General features: G+C 40.2%; 1 protein-coding gene and 1 pseudogene across 5 annotated transcripts in view; one reads left to right on the forward strand and one right to left on the reverse strand.

Moving 5' to 3' along the window:
• The window catches only part of MYH10 (myosin heavy chain 10), a 141,407-nt gene that overhangs the window by 63,777 nt on the left and 54,971 nt on the right, over positions 1–22,659 (reverse strand). For all 4 annotated transcript variants that reach the window (XM_080678792.1, XM_080678790.1, XM_080678791.1 and 1 more), the window contains 3 exons: positions 19,537–19,629; positions 1,852–1,915; positions 877–975 (listed from right to left, as the gene is read on the reverse strand). In XM_080678792.1, coding sequence (XP_080534918.1) covers positions 877–975; positions 1,852–1,915; positions 19,537–19,629 — 256 coding nt within the window. The remainder of the gene's footprint in view (positions 1–876; positions 976–1,851; positions 1,916–19,536; positions 19,630–22,659) is intronic.
• LOC308253376 (large ribosomal subunit protein uL24-like) lies at positions 11,671–12,096 on the forward strand (annotated as a pseudogene). The gene has a single exon. The product of its transcript is annotated as a large ribosomal subunit protein uL24-like (transcript).

Here is a 22,659-nt window from a genome sequence, read left to right on the forward strand (position 1 = left end):
ACAGATAGGGCTACTTATCCTGAGAAAGGATGCTATCACATGCTCCCAGCCTGCAGAGGATTTCTGATCACTCCTATCCCTTAATTCTTATCGACATCACATTTAACTCTACTGGGTACTGACTGCTTTCTTTTTCTCTATCTTGAATACTTTGATATTGTTTTTTGATCATTACTATTGCCAGTCTGGAAGCCTGAAGGTTTTCTTCTCTTTAGCATCACATACTGTATGTGTATAATCCTGAATTTTTAGTCTCTTGTTGGCTCTCTTTATTTTTGTTGCTTATTTTTTTCCTTGCGGGTCATTTCAAATCAATTTCTGGATTCAATGCTTTTACAGCAAAAGCATTTCATTGCAAAAGTCTACACCCCAATGAGAAAAGCATTACTGTGCATGTATTATTACTTGTGAGATCTACAGAGTATGTTTAAAATAGTCACATAGACGCACTGAGCTTGAGAAATTGGAAAGTTGTGCATCTTTTCTCCCCCCTCATATACTTAGCAAATTTCTGATCCCGAACAGAAATTTGCTTTAACCCTGGCCAGGCCTAAGCTTCCAGTCCTTGTGATTCAACAAAAACCACCATAGGCTTTTCCCAGAACTAGTGGAAACATAACATAAGATATTTAGTTGTTAATCTAGAAATAAAAATGTTTGTTCATTAACTTTATTAAGTAAATTTTTTTTCTTACTTGTATATTTATAAATGTTGAAATAAAATTTGATAAATACACATCATTTGCCTTCTATTTTAAAAAAGAAATCGAGATAATATAACACCACCCATATACCTACCACTTAAAAGTATTTATCCCATGGCATGGAGATTCCATTTCACTTTCATCATCTGACAGCTAGAGTTTTGTAACTTACACTTTAGGTGCTCTCCTGCTCCAGATAGCAGCTGGTAAAAGATATGAAAAGTACGTTCATCTTTTGCTTGACGAACAGCACGAGATTTTTCCAGAAGGTCTGAGCAAAGACGGTTAAGGATTAATTTGGTCCTTTTTCCATGTCTATTTAATTATAAAACATTTTCTCTCTCTGATATAGATCAAGTATCCTGCTATTAACCATTCTATATGGTTAAACTTTGTAAGTGAAAAAAGAAAATGTATGCAATTTATGTTTCCCACTAATCTACTAGGTCCACTGGGCTAGGAGGGAACTTAAAGCTCGGAGTGCTTCCCTCACCCCACCCCACCCTGTTCTTAACTTGGGTTATATTCAAAGAACACAGCACTCTACAAAGAACTGTATTTCTATCACTGGAGATTATTCTAACAAGAATCAGAGAATGGTCATCTGTAACCTTCCTAACTGGCACACTACCAGTTCAGAACCACTTCTATTTTATTATCTTTACACAAATTAATTCCATATTGACCTGCCATTTCTTAGGACTAGTGTATGTATTTGACATTTTCCTCTAGTTTTATTCTGCTTAACACTAACTGAAATGGCTTTAACTGTACTTTTATAAGGCTTGTTTCAATGGGTACATGCCCATCCTACGAATAGCAGAAATAGGTGGTAAAAAATAAATAAGCTAACACAACCATAACTAAAGAGTTGTTCAATAGAACAGTATTCACCTAAAGGTCCTTACACCACACACACATCCCCTGGGCTGATGACATACAGGTGACCCTCACCTCAGTGCGACTCTCCACTTCCCCAGCCACGTGATCAGGTTGTGACCTGATGTTACAAGACCAAGTCACAATCTCTCGGGACTCAAGTTTTACCATCTTGATAACGGGAGTGATATCACAAAGGGTTTCTTTGAGGCCGCAGGAAGATGAAATGATTCTTTATTTTAGATTATACTATTCTGAAAAAGGATACATGTTTCAATGTTGGCCCCAACAATATAGCCAGTTACATCAAAGTTGATCCGAATAAATTTGCCCTGAAAATAAATTAAAGAAAAAGTTGAAAATAAATAAGGACAGAAAGGATCTGAACACCATCATAAATAAGCCAATGTGCCCTGCCATGTAGACATAAATTTGTTATAAAAATGAACCTTAAAATATTGCCTCAAATAAAAAGAAAGAAAAAAAAGCCTCAATAAATTCCAAAACTGTAGCAATAGGATAGGTTACCTTCTTGGACTATAACATAATAAAAATGAAACCCTAATCATTTAGAACTTTTAAAAAGCTCTTCTAAATAACCTGAGATATGAGCAATTTCAATAGTATAAAAGGAATACTACACCCAGCCTTATAATGTTAGACTTGAAAAACTGAATAATATAGATAATTTCCTAGGAAAATAGAAATCCATTTAAGAAAAAAACAAGAGCAAACTTGAATGGGCCATAATCACAAAAAGTAATGAAGTCATTTGGCAAATTCCTAAGGAATATGTAATTGCCTTACTACATAACTATTTTAGGGAAACAGAAAAGTGATTATTTCATAATTCACTTTATAAAATTATCACAACACTGAATACCCAAACAGGTAAAGATAGCACTAAAAAAAGGAAAGCAAAATAAAACCGAATATCTTACTCATAAGTATATATCCTATATAATAAAAGGCTAATATGCAAATCGACCGAACGGCAGAACAACCTGTTGCTATGACGCACACTGACCACCAGGGGGGCAGACACACAACGCAGGAGCTGCCCCCTGGTAGCCAGTGCACTCCCAACCAGAGGGAGTGCCGCTCAGCTGGAAGCCAGGCTCACAGCTGGCGAGCACAATGGCAGTGGCGGGAGCCTCTCCCGCCTCCATGGCAAGCGGAAATCCCCCGAAGGGTCCCAGACTGTGAGAGGGCGCAGGCTGGGCTGAGGGACCCCTCTCCCCAGTGCACGAATGTGTGTGTGTGTGTGTGTGTGTGTGTGTGTGTGTGTGTGTGTGTGTATGGCCAAATTAAACGCTGCAAAACAAAGAAACACAATGATCAAGAATGGTGTATTCCACACAGCTAAGAAGGGCTGATACTAATATACATACTACTATCATTCATCACATGAGTAGTCAAGGGACTGAAGGACTTTCTTCAAGGAAATGAACAAACTGACTCTAAAATTTATAGGGAAACGGAAAGGACCTAGAATAGTCACAACAATTTTGAGAAAGAGAATAAGAACCAGAGCTGAAGGGCTCAAACTATTCAGTTTCAAAAACCTACAAATGTATTAAGACAGTGTGGTGGTGATGTAAGGATAGAGATACAGGTCACCGGGACAGAACCAAGTTCAGACATAGGCCAGACATGTACGGTCAATCCATCTTCAACTGAGGTGCCAAGGTAATTTATCAGTGAAAGGATCTTTTCAATAAATGAAGCTTAAAAAGATGTAAAACAAAACAAAATTAACCAGGACCCTTACCTCACACCATATACAAAAATTAAGTCAAAGTAGATCAAAGACCTAAATGTATGGGGTAAAAAAATAAAACTTCTATAAGAACAAAAGAAAATTTTTACAACTTTAAGTTAGACCAAGATTTCTTAGATAAAATGCAAAAAAGCAGGAACCATAAAATTAAGCTCTGATGAATTTTATCAAAATTTAAAACTTCTGTTCTTCAAAAGACACTGTAAAGAAATAAAAAGAAACTTCAGACTAGCAGAGAATATTTGCAGAACACATTACCTGATAAAGGATTTGTACCCAGAATACATAAGCAACTCCTACAACTCAATTATAAGACAACCATGCAAATTTTTAAAAAGTTGTATAAAAGATTTAAACAGATTATTTCAATGATATGTATGGCTACATTTTTAAAGAAAGACTAGCAAGGATATAGAACTATAACTCTCATACAACACTGGTAATAATGCAAAATGGCACAGCCACTTCAGAAAAGTTTGCTAGTTTCTTATAAAATTAAACTTGTTACCATATGACTCAGCAGTTCCACTCTTAGGTAGTTACTTAAGAGAAATGAAAGCATGTGTCCACACAAAAACTTGCACAGGAATGCTCATACCCACTTCCTTCTTAACAGCACTCAATGGAAACGACCCAAATGTTCATCAAGTGGTAAATGGATAAAGAAATCATGGTATATTTACACAATGAAATACTACTAAGCAATAAAAAGGAACAAACCAGTGAGATGCTATGTGAAAGAAGTTAGGCATAAAAAACTACACACTATATGATTCCATTTATTTGACATTCTAAAGAAAAACTATAGAGACAAACAGATCAATGGTTATCAGGGCTAGGGGTAGAAGCAGGAGGAGGGGGCTGATTACATAAAGGGGAAAGGAAACTTTGGGGTAATGGAAATATTCTCTCTGGATCCTGGTGCTAGTTACACCACTATATACAACATTCACCAACACTCATCGAACTGTACACTTAAAAAGGGTGAATGTTATTGTATACAAAATATAACTCAATAAACCTAATTTTAAAAACTACTCAAAGGAGATAGCTTGATACTTTAGGACCTACTAAATAGCCTACTAAATAAATGCCAATTTTAAAAATATAATTAATCATTTATTCTTTATATTTACTACAAACATTAAACATGTTACTTTCTCACCAAAGTGAAAAATCTTGGCTTACACTCTTCTACTTATTTCTCCACTCAACTTGCCTGTTCTTATACCCACTACTTTAGGTCCCTTCTCATCTTTTCAATGTTTTTTTTAGTGCAGAAATATTTACTTAAAGTAGAAAAAAATGAGAACTCAGTACTGGAATCCTACCATAGAAAAACTTGAACTACATTTTATTACATATAAATTGTTCCTCAATAATATTGTTTTTCAAAACTGAAGAGGGTAATTTACTAAAAATGTATGATCTATTATTTTTTGTCTAATTTTATGAGCATTCATTAAGAGCTCATCCAAGCTTGACCAGCGTGGCTCAGTGGTTGTCGACCTATGAACCAGGAGGTCACAGTTCAATTCCTGGTCAGGGCACATGCCCGGGTTGCAGGCTCGATCCCCAGTGTGAAGCATGCAGGAGGGAGAGAGAGAAACATTGATCATCTGCCTCCCGCACACACACACACAAATATCTATGTATATAAAAGCCTAAGTGACTGTTTGGCTGGTAGCTATGATGCGCACTAACCACCAGGGGGCAGACGTTCAACGCATAGGCATGGAAACATGGAACAGACTGATGAATCTCAGAGGGAAGGGGAGGAGGGGGGAAGAGATTAATCAAAGATCTTATATGCATACTAGAGGCCTGGTGCATGGGATTCATGCACTGGTGGGGGGCATGGCCTGCGGGGATTGGCCCGCTGTGGGAGCGCTGCTCATCCTGGTCTGCTGAGCGGCTGTGGACCCGCCCTCTGTGTGGCTGCTCCCTGGTCCAGCATCTTCTGTGGAGCCGGAGCACTTGCCTCTCCAGGGGACCCAGTTGGGGCCGGGCCCAGGGACAATAGCACCGAGAGGCAGCGGAGTAGGCCTCAGTCCTGTGGTGGCCACGAACCCGCCTCCTAGCCTCTGGTCAGCCAAGTGGCGCTCCCACTGTGATAGTGCACTGACCACCAGGGGGCAGTTCCTGTGTTGAGTGTCTGCTCCCTAGTGGTCAGTGTGCGTCATAGTGACTGGTTGACCAGTCATTCTGCCGTTCAGTTGCTGGGCTTTTATTATATAGGACTAGAGGCCCGGTGCACAAATTCATGCACTGGTGGGGTCCCTGACCTATGGGGATTGGGCCAAAACCAGCAGTCCAACATCCCCCGAGGGGTCCTGAGAGGGCACAGGCCAGGCCAAGGGACCCCACCGGTGCATGAATCTGTGCTTTGGGCCTCTAGCGTATATAAAGAACTCATCCAAGCCAGCCGTTGTGGCACAATGGTTGAGTGTCGATCCATGAACCAAGAGGTCATGGGTTTGATTCCCAGACAGGGAATATGCCTGGGTTGCAGGTTCGATCCCCAGTAGGGGGCATGCAGGAGACAGCCGATTGATGTTTCTCTGTCATGGATGTTTCTGTCTATTTCTCTTCCTCTCTCTAAAAATCAATAAAGCCTTGCTCTGGACAGAAAATGCAGAGCTAGTTTGATACACTTAGGTGTCATGCCATCATAACAACAAACATGCATTCCATTACAGGCCTGTTTCAGATGTCACTAAACCTCAGAATTTAGAGGGGAGAGGGAGTATGATTACAAAGAAAAGGCATTTTGTGACAAATAGCTCTTAGCACCTCTTACACAGGCATGTATACACTCGGCATAATAAATGATCAAAACAATGGCTAAACCAAAAAATCTCTGGACATGGTCTTACATTTATAACTGAGTGTATGTGAGCGGAATAGAATATACAAAAATGGAACATCCCTGGAAAACTAGGATGGGGTCAGTCACAATACCTGCCATGTCCTTTAATCTAAAAGCTCTCAGACCCCCAAACTTTCTGAACAATTTAAATTCCATCGATGACAATGCATCTTTAAGAGGCTGCTTAACAATGGGTAGTAAGCATTTAGCATTTTCTTCTACAGAGAACTTGTTAAGAGGCACAAAACCAAAATGACAATTTGTGTGGGGTTTTTTTTTGGTTATTTTTATATTATGGGAGAGAAAAAAAGTTTTGTTTGCTTTTTTTTTTTTTTTAAAGAGAAAAATTTTCTCTCTTTTGAGATAGGGTCTTGTGATGTCATAGAAGTACAAGTTTTATACATATAACCACTTGACACAAATATATTTGTGACATTGAGAGATGCTGACCTAATGCCCCCAAATCAAGTAATACTGTGAGGCTGTGTTCTTTCAACACATGAGAACAGTGTGGTGCGGGCACTTCCAAAGGACGAGGTAGTGGTATGGGAACACACAGGAAGGCATCGCAGAAAGAATGCCATTCGAGCTGATTAGAGCTTATCAAGTATATTAGTTTGCTTCAAGCTAAATGGTAATTTAAAGGGAGGTTCTATGAGTTTTTTTCTCTAAAAAATTGTATTTATGGGGATGACATTGGTTAATAACATTATGTAGGTTTCAAGTGTAACTCCTTCTTTATTTCTAAGTTCTCTTAAAATAAAACTACTACAAAGAGTAGTCCTCGATATACTGCAATCTGATTTCAACCCCTAAGTTGTGAGACATTATTTTCGAGAGAGACAACATTCTGGGCTAACAGCTGTTCAAAGTGGCACCTATATTCTCCTCTGCCAATAGGTTCTCACTGTTGTCCTTGTGTTGTCAGAATGTGATATTTAAAGAATATTTGAAACGTCTGACAGCCCATAATTTTGTTAGAGTGAAAGAACTTTTTTGCTCCATAATTGTAAGACATTTTCATTGTTAGATTTACAAGCACCAATTAGAATGGCCAATCCAATGAATTTCATTTCTACGTCATCTCTTTCCTTCCAATAACTTTCATATACACACCTGCCTTCAGCATTTGTCCACTTACAAACCACATCAGATAAACTGTGGTAGATAAATATCACATAAGAATACTGTTACATGTCCATTTAACAAAACCACGGTCCAGGTTCTTGTTGCAAAACAATGAGTAAGGAAGTCCTTCGTGCTGAATGCTAATGCCATGCTTCCTGTCCTCAGAAATGTGTTCTTACAGAATCGATTCCTGTCATCATCAGAGTCTATAGCGCTACTTGTCCCTCTGCATTAATCTTCAGACTCATCTAATGTTTTTTAAATGCTTTTCTCTATTATTTTTCTTCTCTTTGACATTATGGATAGAAAATGAAAACTTCTGACTCTTTGCCCTGGCTAGTATACCTCAGTTAGTTGGAGTGTCATCCCGTTTACACCAAAAGGTCTCGGGTTTGATTCCACGTGAGGGCACATACCCAGGTTGTGGGTTCAATGCCTGCTTTGGGGCGCTTCAGGGAGGCAACTGATTGATGTTTCTCTGTTGCATCGATGTTTTTTCTCTCATTCTCTCCCTTCCTCTCACTCTCTCAAATCAACAAGAACATATCCTCAGGTAAGGATTTAAAAAAAAAAGCACTGGCCGGTCAGTTAGTTGGAGCATTGTTCCATGCACCAAAAGGTAGCAGGTTTGATTCTGGTCAGGGCACATGTCTGGGTTGTGGGCTCGATCCCCGGTAGGGGGTGTATAGGACACAGCCGAGTGATGATTCTTTCTCATTATTGATGTTTCACTTTTACACTGATGTTTTTCTCGCTCTCCCTTCCTCTTAAAAATCAATAAACTATTCTTTAAAAAACCCCCACAAACTTCTGACTTTTCAATTATGTTCCCTGAAAGCTAAAAGTAGACTACAAAGATGATGTCTCTAGTCTTCAGACATACCTTCTTGAAAGATAACGCAATATGATCATTGATACCCCATATAATGTATCTTAGATTTATAAAATTATCCAATGAACTCACACATCTATATATATAAAAGCCAAGTGACCAGAACGATGGAATGACTGGAACGACCCGTCGCTATGACATGCCTGTGGTAGCCAACTGGGTCAATTGGGACCCCGATTGGCCCTCCCAACCTCCTGTGGCCCCTTCCCCTGATGGGAGCGGGGCCAGCTGGCCAACCTCCCAAATCCCCCCGCCCCCACTGGCCCGGCCCCAATGTCCCCCATCAGGGTGGGCCAGCTGGACCCTACCTGTGCACAAATTTGTGCACACTGGGCCTCTAGTAGTAATTATAAAAGAGAATGAATTTTATTTTTAAGATAAGTAAATTTCAGGGTCTCCTTTCTGCATTTGTCACCACATCCCTGTCTGGATTCCCGGATGCCTGTCCAGTGCCGGACCTCTGCCCACTGCCCCCATCTCACAGCGTCCAGGCTCTTCACTGGCATCCATATCCAGGGCCATTGCCAATGACCAGCCCTCTGTATCCCCCAGGGCAGAGCCTGGCCCTCCCGACCACCTGTCTTAGGGTCTGCTCTCTGGGCATCCAGGAAAGGCTGTGTGAGGACAGTGAGAAGGCAGCTGCCTGCAAGTCAGGAATCAAGTCCTCATAGAAACCAACCTGCTGGAACCTGGATCTCAGACTCCCAGCCTCCAGAACTGTGAGAAAATTGAAACTACCTTAGAGATCTAAAATCTGTTGTTTAACCTCACCCCCCAAAAAAGGTAAATTTTGTCATTGTTCTTCAGAAGACCCTAAGAAGGAATAAAGTTAAAAAATTATAGTCCTTACAAATAGTTGGAACGCCTCAAAAAAGAAACTAAAAAACTAAAATTGGGTCCTGATGTTCAAATTTTAAACAGCTGTATTATCTATACAATACCTCATCGAGTTAATAAAAAAATTGCTATTTTAGAGACAGTAGTCAAAAGACAATGTTATTCCTTCAAAGCTGCAGAGAATACACTGCCAACATACTGTTCAAGAAAATACTTTCTCAAACTTCTCACTGTAACACTGCAGAAAGTTTAATCAAAATCATATGGTATCACGTCATTCTCACTGAAGAAAATGTTTCACTCAAAAAACTCGTTACATAGAAAAACAAACTTTCAGATTTCAACATGTCTATTTAACTTCTTTATTATGTCTATATCAATGTGCTGTTTAAGCTTTTAGTTTCTTATACTATTTCCTATTATTTTTCTTAATCACCCCTAATGGAAGTTCAAATTCATTAAACAAGGTATTTTTTTTTACTTGGGAAATAAAATTGTTATATTGATAACTATAAACTCTAATAACTTAAAAACATAAATCAGAAAATTACCCATTGTATATTTAATAAATTTATTTTGCCTTTACTTCTTGGGAAATTATAAAATAGGAAAGAAAGTAAAGGAGAAATGCAAGAAACAACTGTTTTTGGCTTCTGAACAAGTAATTTAAAAAGAAGTTTCTCAAAATAATTTAGACATGTGGTCCCTTCATTGGATAAACAAAGCCACAACATACAACATTTAATTGTCTCTTTAGTTCCCTGGCCAAATCAGTTCCCTTTCTTTCTCATAACTGGTGTCCATAGTTGTTCTAGCCAGTATAGCTAGTGTAGAGAAATATCTTCTGGCTAAATAAAAATGGTGAGGCAAAAAGTAATGAAATAAAGGGACAGAATGAGGAAAGAGATGGGGCAGTAGAAGCCTGCTGTGGGGTGGGGGGTGGAGGGCAGAGTGAATTAAGGTGTCCCTTCACCCCTGTTTCTCTTATACATACCCAAAAGAACAACATATTTAGTCACTAATAAATATTGGTTATAAGGCAAAGCTCTAGCATTGATTCTATTTTGAAAACACTTTAACAAAACAAAAACCTTACGAAGTTGAAAATTATCAACTCTCTATGCTAAGTGACATTCACATTCAGCTATATTACAAGATCTACCCAAGCATGTTGCCAACATGACAAAGTGAAATTTCAGAACCAAAGAGAAATACTTCCCCCAACAGTACTGGATTCATAGATTCCCCTTAATGTTGGATATCCTGAAAAATTAAGCAAGAAGCAGGCCATGAAATATGAAATCACTTCAGTCTTGGGGGGAGGAGGAGGAAGGGGAAGGAATAAAATCTGTTAAGTTAAAAAGTCTTTTTCTCACAGTAATAAATACTCTTTCAGAGTTAATATTTTTATTAAAATACAAATCTAGACTAAAGTGGAAAACAAAGTTTTACTTTCAAGTGGTCCTCTAATCTTTAAAACATTATGTGAAGAAACTTGTAAAAATGCCCACTCCATATTTGATTTCCACGTCATTTTATGGTACTCAGAATATTGAATCAGAATTTCACCAATAAAAACAAAAACAAAGAAAAATCCTCAAAATATGACCAGTATATTAAGTATGAATTATAGAGTATGCTCTTTAATGCCATATACATGTTGAATACCAATCCAAGAACCACTGAGACCCCACACTTCCTGCACGAGCTCTGGGCAGCAAAGACCACTAGAATCCCCTCCTGTACATAAAGCAGAAATTAAGAATTTCACTTAAAAGGTGCAACTGGATAACTTGGATATTTTGATATTGTCAGGAAAGTAATAAGAAAAATGTTTTATTTAAAGAATGTTATTCCTTTTGAATTGACATTGATTTTCTAGACCTTTCTCTGCTGTTTACAATGTATCTGTAGTAATTACACCTCAATGGTTAGCAATTTACTACAGGGGTACAGGTTTGTTTCATTTGAAAATATTCTTCCTCTTCCTAATTTGATATTTAAAGTTGTTATAAAATCTGTAATTTTAAAACACGTCAGTACAGTGCGTTATGTACGTATATGTGTTAGTTACTCCACTAAAAATCTATACTCTAGAGCAGGGGTGGGGAACCTCGGGCCTTATAAGACCCGAGAAATCATTTGGTTTGGCTCTGCCAAGTCATTAGGGGTGAGTTAATTAAATGACCGAATGTAGCACATTAATGTTTAAGTTGATAATGTTGTATGGCCCGCGAATGATGTTATAAATATCCACATGGCCTTGGGCAGAAGGATGGTTCCACACCCCTGCTCTAGAGACAGCTATTGACCCTAAATGGGAAAATCCATTCGAAGAGTAATTAAGCTAGGATTTAACCTAAAAGCCAGATGGCTATTTTACATGCTTCAGCTATCCCAGTCTCATGTAAACTATGTGGCCTTGTTACTTAGGATGATGGATATTAGAAATTCCTGGGATAAAATGAGTGGCATTAAGAGACATGGACTGATTGGAAATACACAGATAATCCCCCACTCTGGTGTGAATAAGGTATTTAAGAATCTAGTGGTGGCCATCGCAGAAGTGCCACCGGTCAAAATGAAGTTTAATCACTCTGTGACATCCGACCGGAGCTGTAAAAGGCATTTCAATGCACTTTCCCACGTTTGCAGGGAGATTATGTCTTCTCCTCTTTCCAAAGAGCTGAGACAGGCGTACAATGCTCGATCCATGCCCATCGCAAGGACGATGAGGTTTAGGTTGCTCAAGGACATTACAAAGGGCAGCAAATTAACAGAGTCGTCCAGGTTTACAGGAAGAACTACGCCAGCGACACTGAACGAGTGCCTTGGAGAAGGCGAACGGTACAACTTCCATGTGTGTGTTCACCCCAGCACACTGGTCATCAAGACTAAAGCTGGACAAAGGCCGCAAAAAGACCCTGAACGTAAAGCCAAATCTCGCCAAGTAGGAAAGGAGAAGGGCAAATATAAGGAAGAAACAATTGAGAAGATGCAGGAATAAAGTAATCTTATACACAACTTTCATTAGAAACTTAAAATGGAAAAAAAAGAAGACTCTAGAAGGCCCGGAGCTGCAGTGTTGGGAAGGCTGCTTCGGGCTCCATGTTAAATGGCTCCGTGCAGCCACTGATTTAGAAGATGCTGGTGGCCTGGTTCAGACCATGTTCTGTCTCTGACACTGTCACAGTTGCCTCAGTACATCTTTAGGGTCAGGTAGGTGAGAGGACTAAAGACAGACAGCGGGGGCTGCCTTCACTATTTATGCAAGGGCACAGACTCCGGCTTGCTTTCATTGTAACCTGCTAGCCTGGTGGTAGGGCGCATACCCAGAGCCTTTATCTATCTGTAACTATTGGAGGCAGATTACCAAAAGGTACATCAACTGGAGAATTGCCAAACTGGCTTAAATAAGTTTGGGGAAAAAAAGAAAGATTTGAGCAAATATAAAAAGTGCTTCCTGCTAAAACTTTGAGGGAAGATGTATCTGCTGATACAATCATTTTGAAATTGAAGTCCCTGTTTTTAAAGTTTTATTACAAGAGATTCATTTTACATAAAACCTCCCCCATCTGGAACACATTTTACTTCTCCATAAACAGCGAACTGGAGTAACTGTGAACGATTATTTTCACAAGGGTAATGCTCTTCTAAAGAATCCCCTTTAATACAAACCATATGTTAGCATCTCTGAAAGAAAAGATATTCTTCAGGAAATTACTTGTCTATTTCAGATCAAAGAAATGGAAACAAAAGGATTCTAAAGCTTATGGAGTTTACAGTTTCAAATATTTTTCACTGTGAGCATGTGGTTTGTAAATACTGACTACATAAAATTCCACTGTACACCCAACTCATTTTTTAGTATCACATTGCTCTTCCAGTATGAGATATAACACCAATACCAACCCAAGGCCTGTCCTGTCCACGGAGCCACCGCCTGCCATGTATCTTCTGCTCATCCTTCAGAAACTGGGGCAGGCACACTCTCAGGGGGTCTAGCACACGCCATACGCTCCCTGAGCTCAATTGTACATTGTGGCGTGTCTTTGAAAGTATATTAAAGTTAAACCCCAAAGAAGGTGAGCTCTATGAGGCTAGAGACTTTGGTTTTGTCCACTGATATATTCCTGGGGCTTAGAAGAGTGTTTAGCACTTAGTAGGCAACCACCTTTCAATAAAGGGATCGAACACCTACTATGTACTTACATGTGAAAGGCACAGCCAGGGACTAAGGAGCCAGAGAACAAGGTAGATGAGGTCCCTACTGTCAGAGATCTTACATTCTAGCAGCAGAGACCATAAGTAAGCAGAGTAACTATAAGTTGTGATTAATGCTATGAGGGAAATCAGCAGGACACTGACAGACAATAGAGGAAATTACTGAGACAGGGTGTTAGACTAACTAGATGTTTAAATGAGACAGAGGAGAAATGTGGACAGATCTGAAATACATGCTGGAAGTGTAACCAAAAGAGGTTACTCCTGGCCTCCAGGACTTGGGCCATGAAAAAACAAAGCTGAATCAATGATGATTAATAGGTATTTTGTTTTTCTAGGTTTTTATTTTATTTTATGCTTAAGCAGGTGGATGATTTGACGATACCATATACTGACACAAGACTTAAACAAATTTTGAATAGAAAAGATGAAGTTACATCTGGAATATGTTAAATTTGAGAAATCTATTAGACATCCTAATGAAGATATCAGGTAAGTAGCACAGTGCCTGGTAGAGAATAGGTGCTTAATAATTAACTACACAACAAAAAATATAAATTATATAAAATTTACTTTAAAAATGAGCCAATACTGGCTACTCTCTAAACCCGTGAGAACCAGTGTTGACAATACCCACAGATAACTGCTAACGGGATGTTTGAACTGAACATGAGTCCATCAATGGAACTAACCACTTTGCTATTTTATGGAACCACTAAAATCAACTACTTATAGTATTGTGTAATGCTTATGATAGTAGTAGCTAGCTACTAAACTATTTCTTTAAAAAAGATACTATACCTACCAATATAAAATTGACTTTCTAAAATAAAGCTCAGCCTAGCCAGTGTGGCTTAGTGGTTGAGTGTCAATCTATGAACCAGGAGGTCACGGTTCAATTCCCAGTCAGGACACATGCCTGGTTGTGGGCTCGATCCCCAGTGTGGGGCATGTAGGAGGCAGCTGATCAATGATTCTCTCTTATCATTGATGTTTCTCTCTCTCTCTCCTCCTCTCCCTTCCTCTCTGATATCAATAAAAAATATTTAAAAAATAAAAATGAAAATAAAAATGAAAATAAAAATAAAGCCCAAAGTCAATAAAGATACTTTTGTTTCTTGTTGAATGAATAGATGTCTAAGAATATTGCCTTAATCAAAAATATTTTTTCTAAAATGATTAGCTTTTAATATATTAGATTGAGCATAAAGATTATTATACAGTAGCACAAGCACTTTGGAAGGTGGAATATCAGCTCAAACAGGGTTTGCTTAGAATTTAGATTGGATGGGGGATTCTTGCTAGAATCAATCATGCTAGCAAACAATCCAAGGCATTCTTCCTACCAGTAGAATTTATAAGCTCCTATCAGAATTATTAAACATTGTATAAATAATGAGACTCACGTATAGTATTTACTTTGCAAATTAATTTTAAAAAGCAAGGAATAAGCTAGAGCAGCATTTCTCAACCTTGACATAATCGACACTGGGGCTGGATGATTCGTTGCCTGTCCTGTACACTGCAGGGTGTTTAGCAGCATTCCTGGCCTCTACCCACCAGATGCCAGCTGCACACCACTACCCATTGCCCAAGTTGAACGACCAAAACTGTCTCTAGACACACCAAATGTCCCCTGGGGGAACCCTAATTGAGAAGCACTGGTCTAAAATAATGCAAATTACAGATTATAACCTACACATGCCAATATAGAAATTTTATTAATGATTTGTGGCAGCCAATTTCCAAGATGAGTTCAACAATCCCCACCTTTTGATACGTCATCATGTGTGAACAATAAAATATATCACAGGGATGGTATGTGACTTCCAAGGTGGGGTCATAAAGAACACTATGTGGCTTCTGTCTTGCTCTTTCTTGGATCCCTTATGTCAGGAGCAAACAACTTTATGGAGAGGCCTCTGAGGTGGGGAATGAAGGCCTCCAAGCAACCACAAGGAGGAACTGAGGCCTCCTGCCAAAAGCTACCTCAGTGAGCTTGGAAGAAGATCCTCCAGCCTCAAGTCTTCAGATGACTGCAGCTCTAGCCAAGAACATCTTAATGACAAACTCATGAGAGATCCTGAGCTAGAACCACCCACCACACAGAAACTCTGAAATAAATGTCTTAAGTCACTAGGTTTTAGCGCATCTTGTTACATAGCAATAGGTCACTAATACAGAACTGTACTTCTGTCTCAAACACAAAAGCCCTGACAAGTACACGAACCCTTACTGCTTAGTAACAGAATCACGACATTGTTTATCAAGGACACAAATGACTGATTCGTAGCAATTTATCTTTTCTAAGCAAAAATAAGATAAATGGGTTCAAAACTGTTTCTCCTGAATTTAAAGTGTGGTTTAGGGGAGAACATCAGAACAGACTGGTAACTGGATTTATGTGGTAAAATAAAATATTTTCCACTAAGAAGGCCTTGAAAATCTTCACAGAGATCGCATACCTAAGTTGGTAGCTCACAGTGTCTTATATGCCATGATACAGCCACTAAACACAGGGCTTTCAGTAGGAAGAATTTCAGATTTAAATGTGGCTCAGGCTCAATGGTGTTGATCCATGGAATGACAGAAACTCTACAAACAAAGCTCAGTTTCCCCAGATGTCTTGTATAGCCAAGACTTTCAGCGGGCTTCCTACTGCCATAGGCACATTTGTTATCCCACTTTGTACATAAACAAATAAAATAATTACTAAGTGAATGCGGATTAAGTGACTCTTCAAATTTTCTTTTACTACAAATAAACAATATTCTAAGCAAATAGATCCTTACTTCTTACATAACTTGGAAGCCTCTTGTACTTAAAATATCTGATGGTTTTATAGGCTAAATTGTGCCCTCCCCCCAATTCATATGCTGAAGTCCTAACTCCCAGTACCTCAGAACATGATGATACTTGGCGATTGGGTTTTTACTGAGGTAATTAAGTTCAAATGAGGTCACTAGGTGGGTCCTAATCCAAAATGATGGGTATCCTTTTAAGAGAAAAAATAGGCCACAGACACACACAGAGGGAAGACCATGTGAAGACATGGAGAAGATGGCCATCTACAAGCCAAGGAGAGAGGTCTCAGAAGAAAGCAACCCTGCCAACCCCTTCATCTCAGAATTCTAGCCTCCAACTGTGAGGCAATTATTTTCTGTGGTTTCAGCCGCCCAGTTGGTGGCAGTCTGTTATGGCAGCCCTAGCAAACTCGGAGGGCCACTTCCACTGAGCACAGAGACCATGTCATCTCCAGCAGGCCAGGGGATCCCAAGGCAGGTGCTGGGCGTGGAGGCCACAGGGGTATAGGCTACCAAGGAGACAGAACTGAACCTCACATCACCCTGCTTGAACCCGGAGGATGACTGGTTAGCCAGAGACGGGTAAGATTCCTCAGGGAAGGAACAACCTAAGACAGGCACAGTCGCAGAGGGGCCATCAGGAGAGAACTTGGGGATCATCAGAGGTGGGGCACAGACCCCCACCCTCCCAACCTTGCAGGGGCCTGAACCCTCGCCCCGTCTGAGGGAGGTCTGCTCCCATGGCTGCTTTGCTTCCCACGCCCAGCTCAGATCGGGACACAGGTGACAGACAGTGTGACTTGGCCCAGCTCAGATTGGGACCCAGGTAACAGACAGAGACTTGGCTGACAGCAGCTGCCCTATATCTAAATCCAGCCTAGCACCAGGAATGCTCAGGGCCTACTCAAGAATGCAAATAACCCTTTCCACTAATATTTACAGGGTAAACTAAGATTGTTGGTAGAGTATTAAATTTGACAGTAAAATAATAATCAAGTTTTCAGATTAATTTAAATAGGCTAATTCAAATAAGTGAATATTCAAGAAAATTTAATTGTACTGGACAAAAAGCTGTTCCTAAAGTGTTAACTAAAATTTCTATTGGTAGTTCATCTCATGGTAAAATTCCTGAACATGCAATGAAACTAAAGCAGTCATATTTTTGTGCAAAAAATTAAAATTTAAAGTTATCAAGACTGCATTATAAAATTTACAAAAGCCTCCATTAATCAAAAAAGGGGGGATAGTAGGGTAATATCATGTAAGGAAAAATATCCTATAAGTAAATTACATCTAGAAAATTTTTACTTTACAAAATTAATTTTTATTTGTAATGCTAACAGCAAGACACCTATGAAAAACACACATGGTGTCTAAATAAGACAAAAGAAAATCGTTTGGGCAAAAATAAAAAGGATCCCAAATCAATTATATAGAAAAGATTCCTTTATTAACTTTTGGTCAAGAATATGTTTGTATATTTTCAGAAAACAACTCCAAGACCATGTGGATTCCTGCAACAGAGAGGAATTGACAGGTCTGCTCCAACCACGAAGACAAGAGGAGAAACAGTCCAGAGATGGGAGACGCTGACGACGCCTTGCCACACTAGCAGTCAGAAGCTGTGTGACGCAGCAGCGTGCCTAGAACCAAACCAGAGAGGGTTGGACCTGCATTGCCACCATGTGCCCACCATCCAGATATCATTGCTGACATGTACACATAAGGAACTGTTTGACATTGAAACGGGGAATCAGAACTGTTGGACATTGAAATTGGGACTCAAACATTTTTTGTTATTATATGCTTATTTCTAGTCTGCAGAGGCAAGATTTTTTAAAGGAAAGAAAAGGGGGAAAAATAGATACAGAAGCAAAGAAGCATTGAACAGACTGTCAAACTACAGTGGGAAGGCAGAGGAGGTTTTGTGGTGGGGGGCACTGTAAGAGATCAACCGAAGGACTTGTACGCATGCATATAAGCATAACCAATGGATAAAAGACACTGGGGGGGGGGGGCAGGTAAAGGCATGTACTGGGGGGAAGGGGAGGGTTGGGGGAGGTCAATGGGGGAAAAAAAGAGACATATGTACTACTATTTTTAATACTTCAAACAAAAAAAAAAATGTAAAAAAAAAAAGACCATGTCATCAGAAAATTAACATGCAGACCATGACTTTACATTCCCAGAATAAAAAAGTGTGTGACAATGTTTTCAGATTCCCCCAAATTAGCCACTGAATTGAAGCCTCACTTATTCTGGCCTTCTTGACTTTTACAACACGTCTAATATCAGAAGAGGGAGAAAAAACAATTAACTCCAACCACTGAAGTAGAAGTATAACTGAAACTGAAGACCCTCTCCAAAATGACAGTGGAAAGGGTTACAAACGCTTGATGACTATAATCCAGGGCAAAAGATTTACTGAAGGAATGACCACTTTGTTGAATACGGGTTTGGAGATGATCTGCCATGAAAGTGTTGACTCTGAGCAGGTGGAATGGGGAGGACAGTATCCTCATACTAATACTAATTTGGCTATCACATAGGATAATATCCTCAGGCGAACTGTTATAGTTGATCCAACTGAGGGAGAAAGTAAAGCTTTTAATTAATTAAAGAGAGTTGAACAGAAGAATTTTTAAAGAGAAATAATAGTAATGACAACTTATTCTGAAGTCCATGACATGGGAACAGCAAGACATGAGAAGGATAACTTATTACATCGAATACCAACCTTATGTGTTGAGCATTTATTATGCCCAGTGCTGTGTTAAATAGCAAACACGCATCTTTAAGTCCCCATGCCAACCCCCTAACAGGTATTACATATCATCCCCAATCAAGGTTGAAAAAAATAAGTTCAGAGACGTTACAGAATTATATATCTATACAATCTACACTAATAAAAGAGTAAGATGCAAATTGACCGTACCTTCGAGACACCCAACAGCTAATCAGGAGTGAGTATGCAAGTTAACCCAACAAAGATGGAGGCTTAATTTGCATACGCAGGTGCCAAGCGGCTGGGGGCAGGGTGGGACGCAGGCGTTCCACACTGCCCCAGCCGCTCTGGGCCTATGGGCAGCGTGGGAAGGCGGAAAGGCGGCTCCGGCCGGAGCCAACGCGGTGCCGGCAGCCAGGGTAAGGAAGGCCCATTCTTGCACGAATCTTCATGCATCGGGCCTCTAGTAATATATAATTATCTATTTATGTAGAGTATACGAATACAATTAATTTCACAATTTTCAATTGCTTTTTAAAATGTGCCTACTAGAAAAATTTAAATTACAGGTTACCTGGATTATATTCCTATTATACTATATTGATTAGCCTCTTCCAAAAATATACAGTGCTGTATTTAAATAAATCATAATAGACACTTAACTAGAAATCTGAGGAATTAAGTTTCAACTTACAAAACGAGATGAGTTATCATTTTTCACAGTCTTCGCATTTCCAAAGGATTCCAGAATTGGATTGGCTTGCAAAAGTTGCCGTTCAAGTTCCCCCTAAAAGACATTACACATACACACATATATACACACATACACACAAATAAAAGCAGATGTGTGTTATTCTAGTGTCTTTATTCCAGTCCTCAGGGGAAAAAATAAAAATAAAACAAAAAACTGCCTCTTTCCCTCAGTCCTTTCATTTAGTTAGTCATCCAGCAACCTTTGTTGGCTTCTTATTCTAGGTCACTAGAAGCTCTGCTGAAGGAAAAGAGTTAGCATCTATGAAGAAGAAAATGTCACAATGATCAGAGATGACAAATTTAAGGACAGGGCACGTAAATTAGGCAGAGAATTCTGAAAATAAAACAAAGTAACTGATTTTCATAAAATAAAAATTTAGCATCAATTAAGAACATATTAATACTTACTGGTATAAAGCATGCCATTTTCCCAAGGGTTTCACATAATATTTTAATAACGTAGACCAGGCAATGTCCTCATCCATCTCCACGATCAGAGATGGTGATACTACTGACTTCTTGCTCAAATGTAAAAGACTAAGTATAGAGTATTTGATATAATGTATGTGGGGTTTTTGGATATGTTTTACTCATATATGCAAATTAGGTTATAAAACAGATTTTACAAAAAGTTGTGAGTATATGTGTTTTATCAGGAAACACAATAGAAAGCTGTATGAGAAAGCATGATGTAATTTCTGACCATAAAAGCTCTAGAAAGTAATGCTTGTTCCTGGAATGTAATTTCAGAATTATATTGTACTAGTGGCCCGGTGCACGAAATTCATGCACATTAAAGGGGGATTAATTAGAGGAAATAATTTAATATTGCTATTTGCCCTTTCTCTATAATGGAAGTGTCAGACATGAAAAAAAATTAGTAAAATGTATATGAAAACCTTCCTCCTGTCAGAGTCTGGGGCACACCACAGGACCAAGAGTCAAGTCCCCGCCCACCCACATGCGCCTCAAAATTGCGTGAGACCCAGACCCGGCTGCCCCCCCACCCCCTCGTTGGGATAGATCCAGACCTGGCTAGTCCCACCCTTGTCAAGCCCTGCTGGGCAGCGAGCGTAGCCTCAGGTCCCCTGGCCTGGCGCCAGGACGGGGGGCGTGGCCTGAGGTTCCCCAGCCCAGAACGGGGTGGGGAGGCATGCCTTGAGGTCCCCCGTCAAGCCCCACCAGGTGTGGGACATGGCCTGAGATCCCCTGTCAAGCCCCGCTGGGTGGGGGACATGGCCTGAGGTCCCCCGTCAAGCCCCGCCAGGCAGGGGGGCGCAGCCTCAGGTCCTGGGGCCGGGGATGTGGCCTGAGGTCCCCCAGCCTGGCACTGGGGCCAGGGAGCAGCCTGAGGTTCCCTAGCCCAGCACCAGGACAGGAATCGCACCTTGAGGTCCCCTGTCAAGCCCCGCTGGGTGGGGGGCATGGCCTGAGGTCCCCTGTCAAGCCCCGCCAGGTGGGGGATGCGGCCTGAGGTCCCCCGGCCTGGCGCTGGGGGACCAGCCTGAGGTCCCCTAGCCCAGCACCACGACGGGAAGCACACTTAGAGGTCCCCTGTCAAGCCCCACCAGGTGGGGGGCGTGGCCTGAGGTCCCCCGGCCTGGTGCTGGGGCGGGGGGGAGCAACCTGAGGTCCCCTAGCCCAGCACCAGGATGGGAAGCGCACCTTGAGGTCCCCTGTCAAGCCCTGCCGGGTGTGAAAGGCGGCCTGAGGTCCCCTGTCAAGCCCCACGGGGGCAGGGGAGGGCATAGCCTCAGGTCCCTGTTGATTGCTTAAGGCTCCTTATGGGAACTTGGCCTCAGCTGTGGGTGCATCCATCTTTGCGATGGAGTGATGGTTAATTAGCATATTCCCTCTTTATTAGATAGGATGATTTTAGTAACTCTGCTTTTTCCAAACACAAATCTCACCCCTATATTTTAAAATATCCACAAGTACTCTAGACCTAATGAAAGAAAGGACTAAAAAGCACTAGCAACCCTGACCTGTGTTGCTCAGTTAGTTGGAGCATCATCCCATGCACCAGAAGGTCACAGGTTCGATTCCTGGTTAGGGCACATACCTAGGTTGCAGGTTTGTATGGGAGACAAACGATTGATGTATCTCTCTCACATTGATGTTTCTCTCTCTCTCTCTCTTCCTTCCTCTCTAAAAATCAATAAAAAATAACAACAAACAACCACTAGCAAATGTGATTCTCTAAGGAAAAAAGGAATATAAGGAACCTCACATAAAATTTGTTAATTAATGGTCAGTTGCTATGTGACTAATTACACTATAATCAAATCCAAAACCAGAACAAATATATGCCAAATGGACTCCTGTACTCAGCTGAAAGGGTGAGGACGTTTTTCTGAGGCACACAACACAGTGAAGAGATATGCTCCTTATATGTCTTACTCTGCAGCATTTATCTGGATTGTTCAGACTTTTACAGGTGCTAATTACAGTTTACCATTGTGACCCATTGAGACCAGTCAGGAACCAGTCCTTGTCAGAACCCCAAGCTGCATGAATTTTATGCTACCAAGTACTGAAACACGTTCTTGGCTTTAGATGACATGCTTTTTGTACAGTGAATCGTCTAGTTTATTAACTTCAAAACACCAGCTTATTTCTGATGTAAATCTTTCGAAATATTATACGCTAACAAAATTTCTTAAACATGGTATCCTGAGCCAAATTTAATGACTGAGAGTCATCATTAAAAATGTTAGTATCTGCCTGGCCAGTGTGGCTCAGTGGTTGAGCGTCAACCTATGAACCAGAAGGTCACCATTCTACTCCTGGTCACAGCACATGCCCAAGTGTGAGCTTGGTCCCCAGTAGGGGGCGTACAGGAGGCAGTTGATCAAAGATTCTCTCTCATCATTGATGTTTCTATCTCCCTTTCCCCTCCTCTCTGAAATCAATTAAAATATATTTTAAAATATTGTTAGTATCATCCTGTGATGTAACAGAGTGCCCTTCTCCTGAGGTCACTTTTTTGGTGTACTGCTTTAATAATTAGTTTATATGTGCCATGAGATGAAAAAGGTTGAAAAATGCTGCTACAAGCCAGCAG

This window comes from Plecotus auritus (assembly GCF_963455305.1).
Source record: "Plecotus auritus genome assembly, chromosome: 7".
In the NCBI taxonomy this organism is placed as follows: domain Eukaryota; kingdom Metazoa; phylum Chordata; class Mammalia; order Chiroptera; family Vespertilionidae; genus Plecotus; species Plecotus auritus.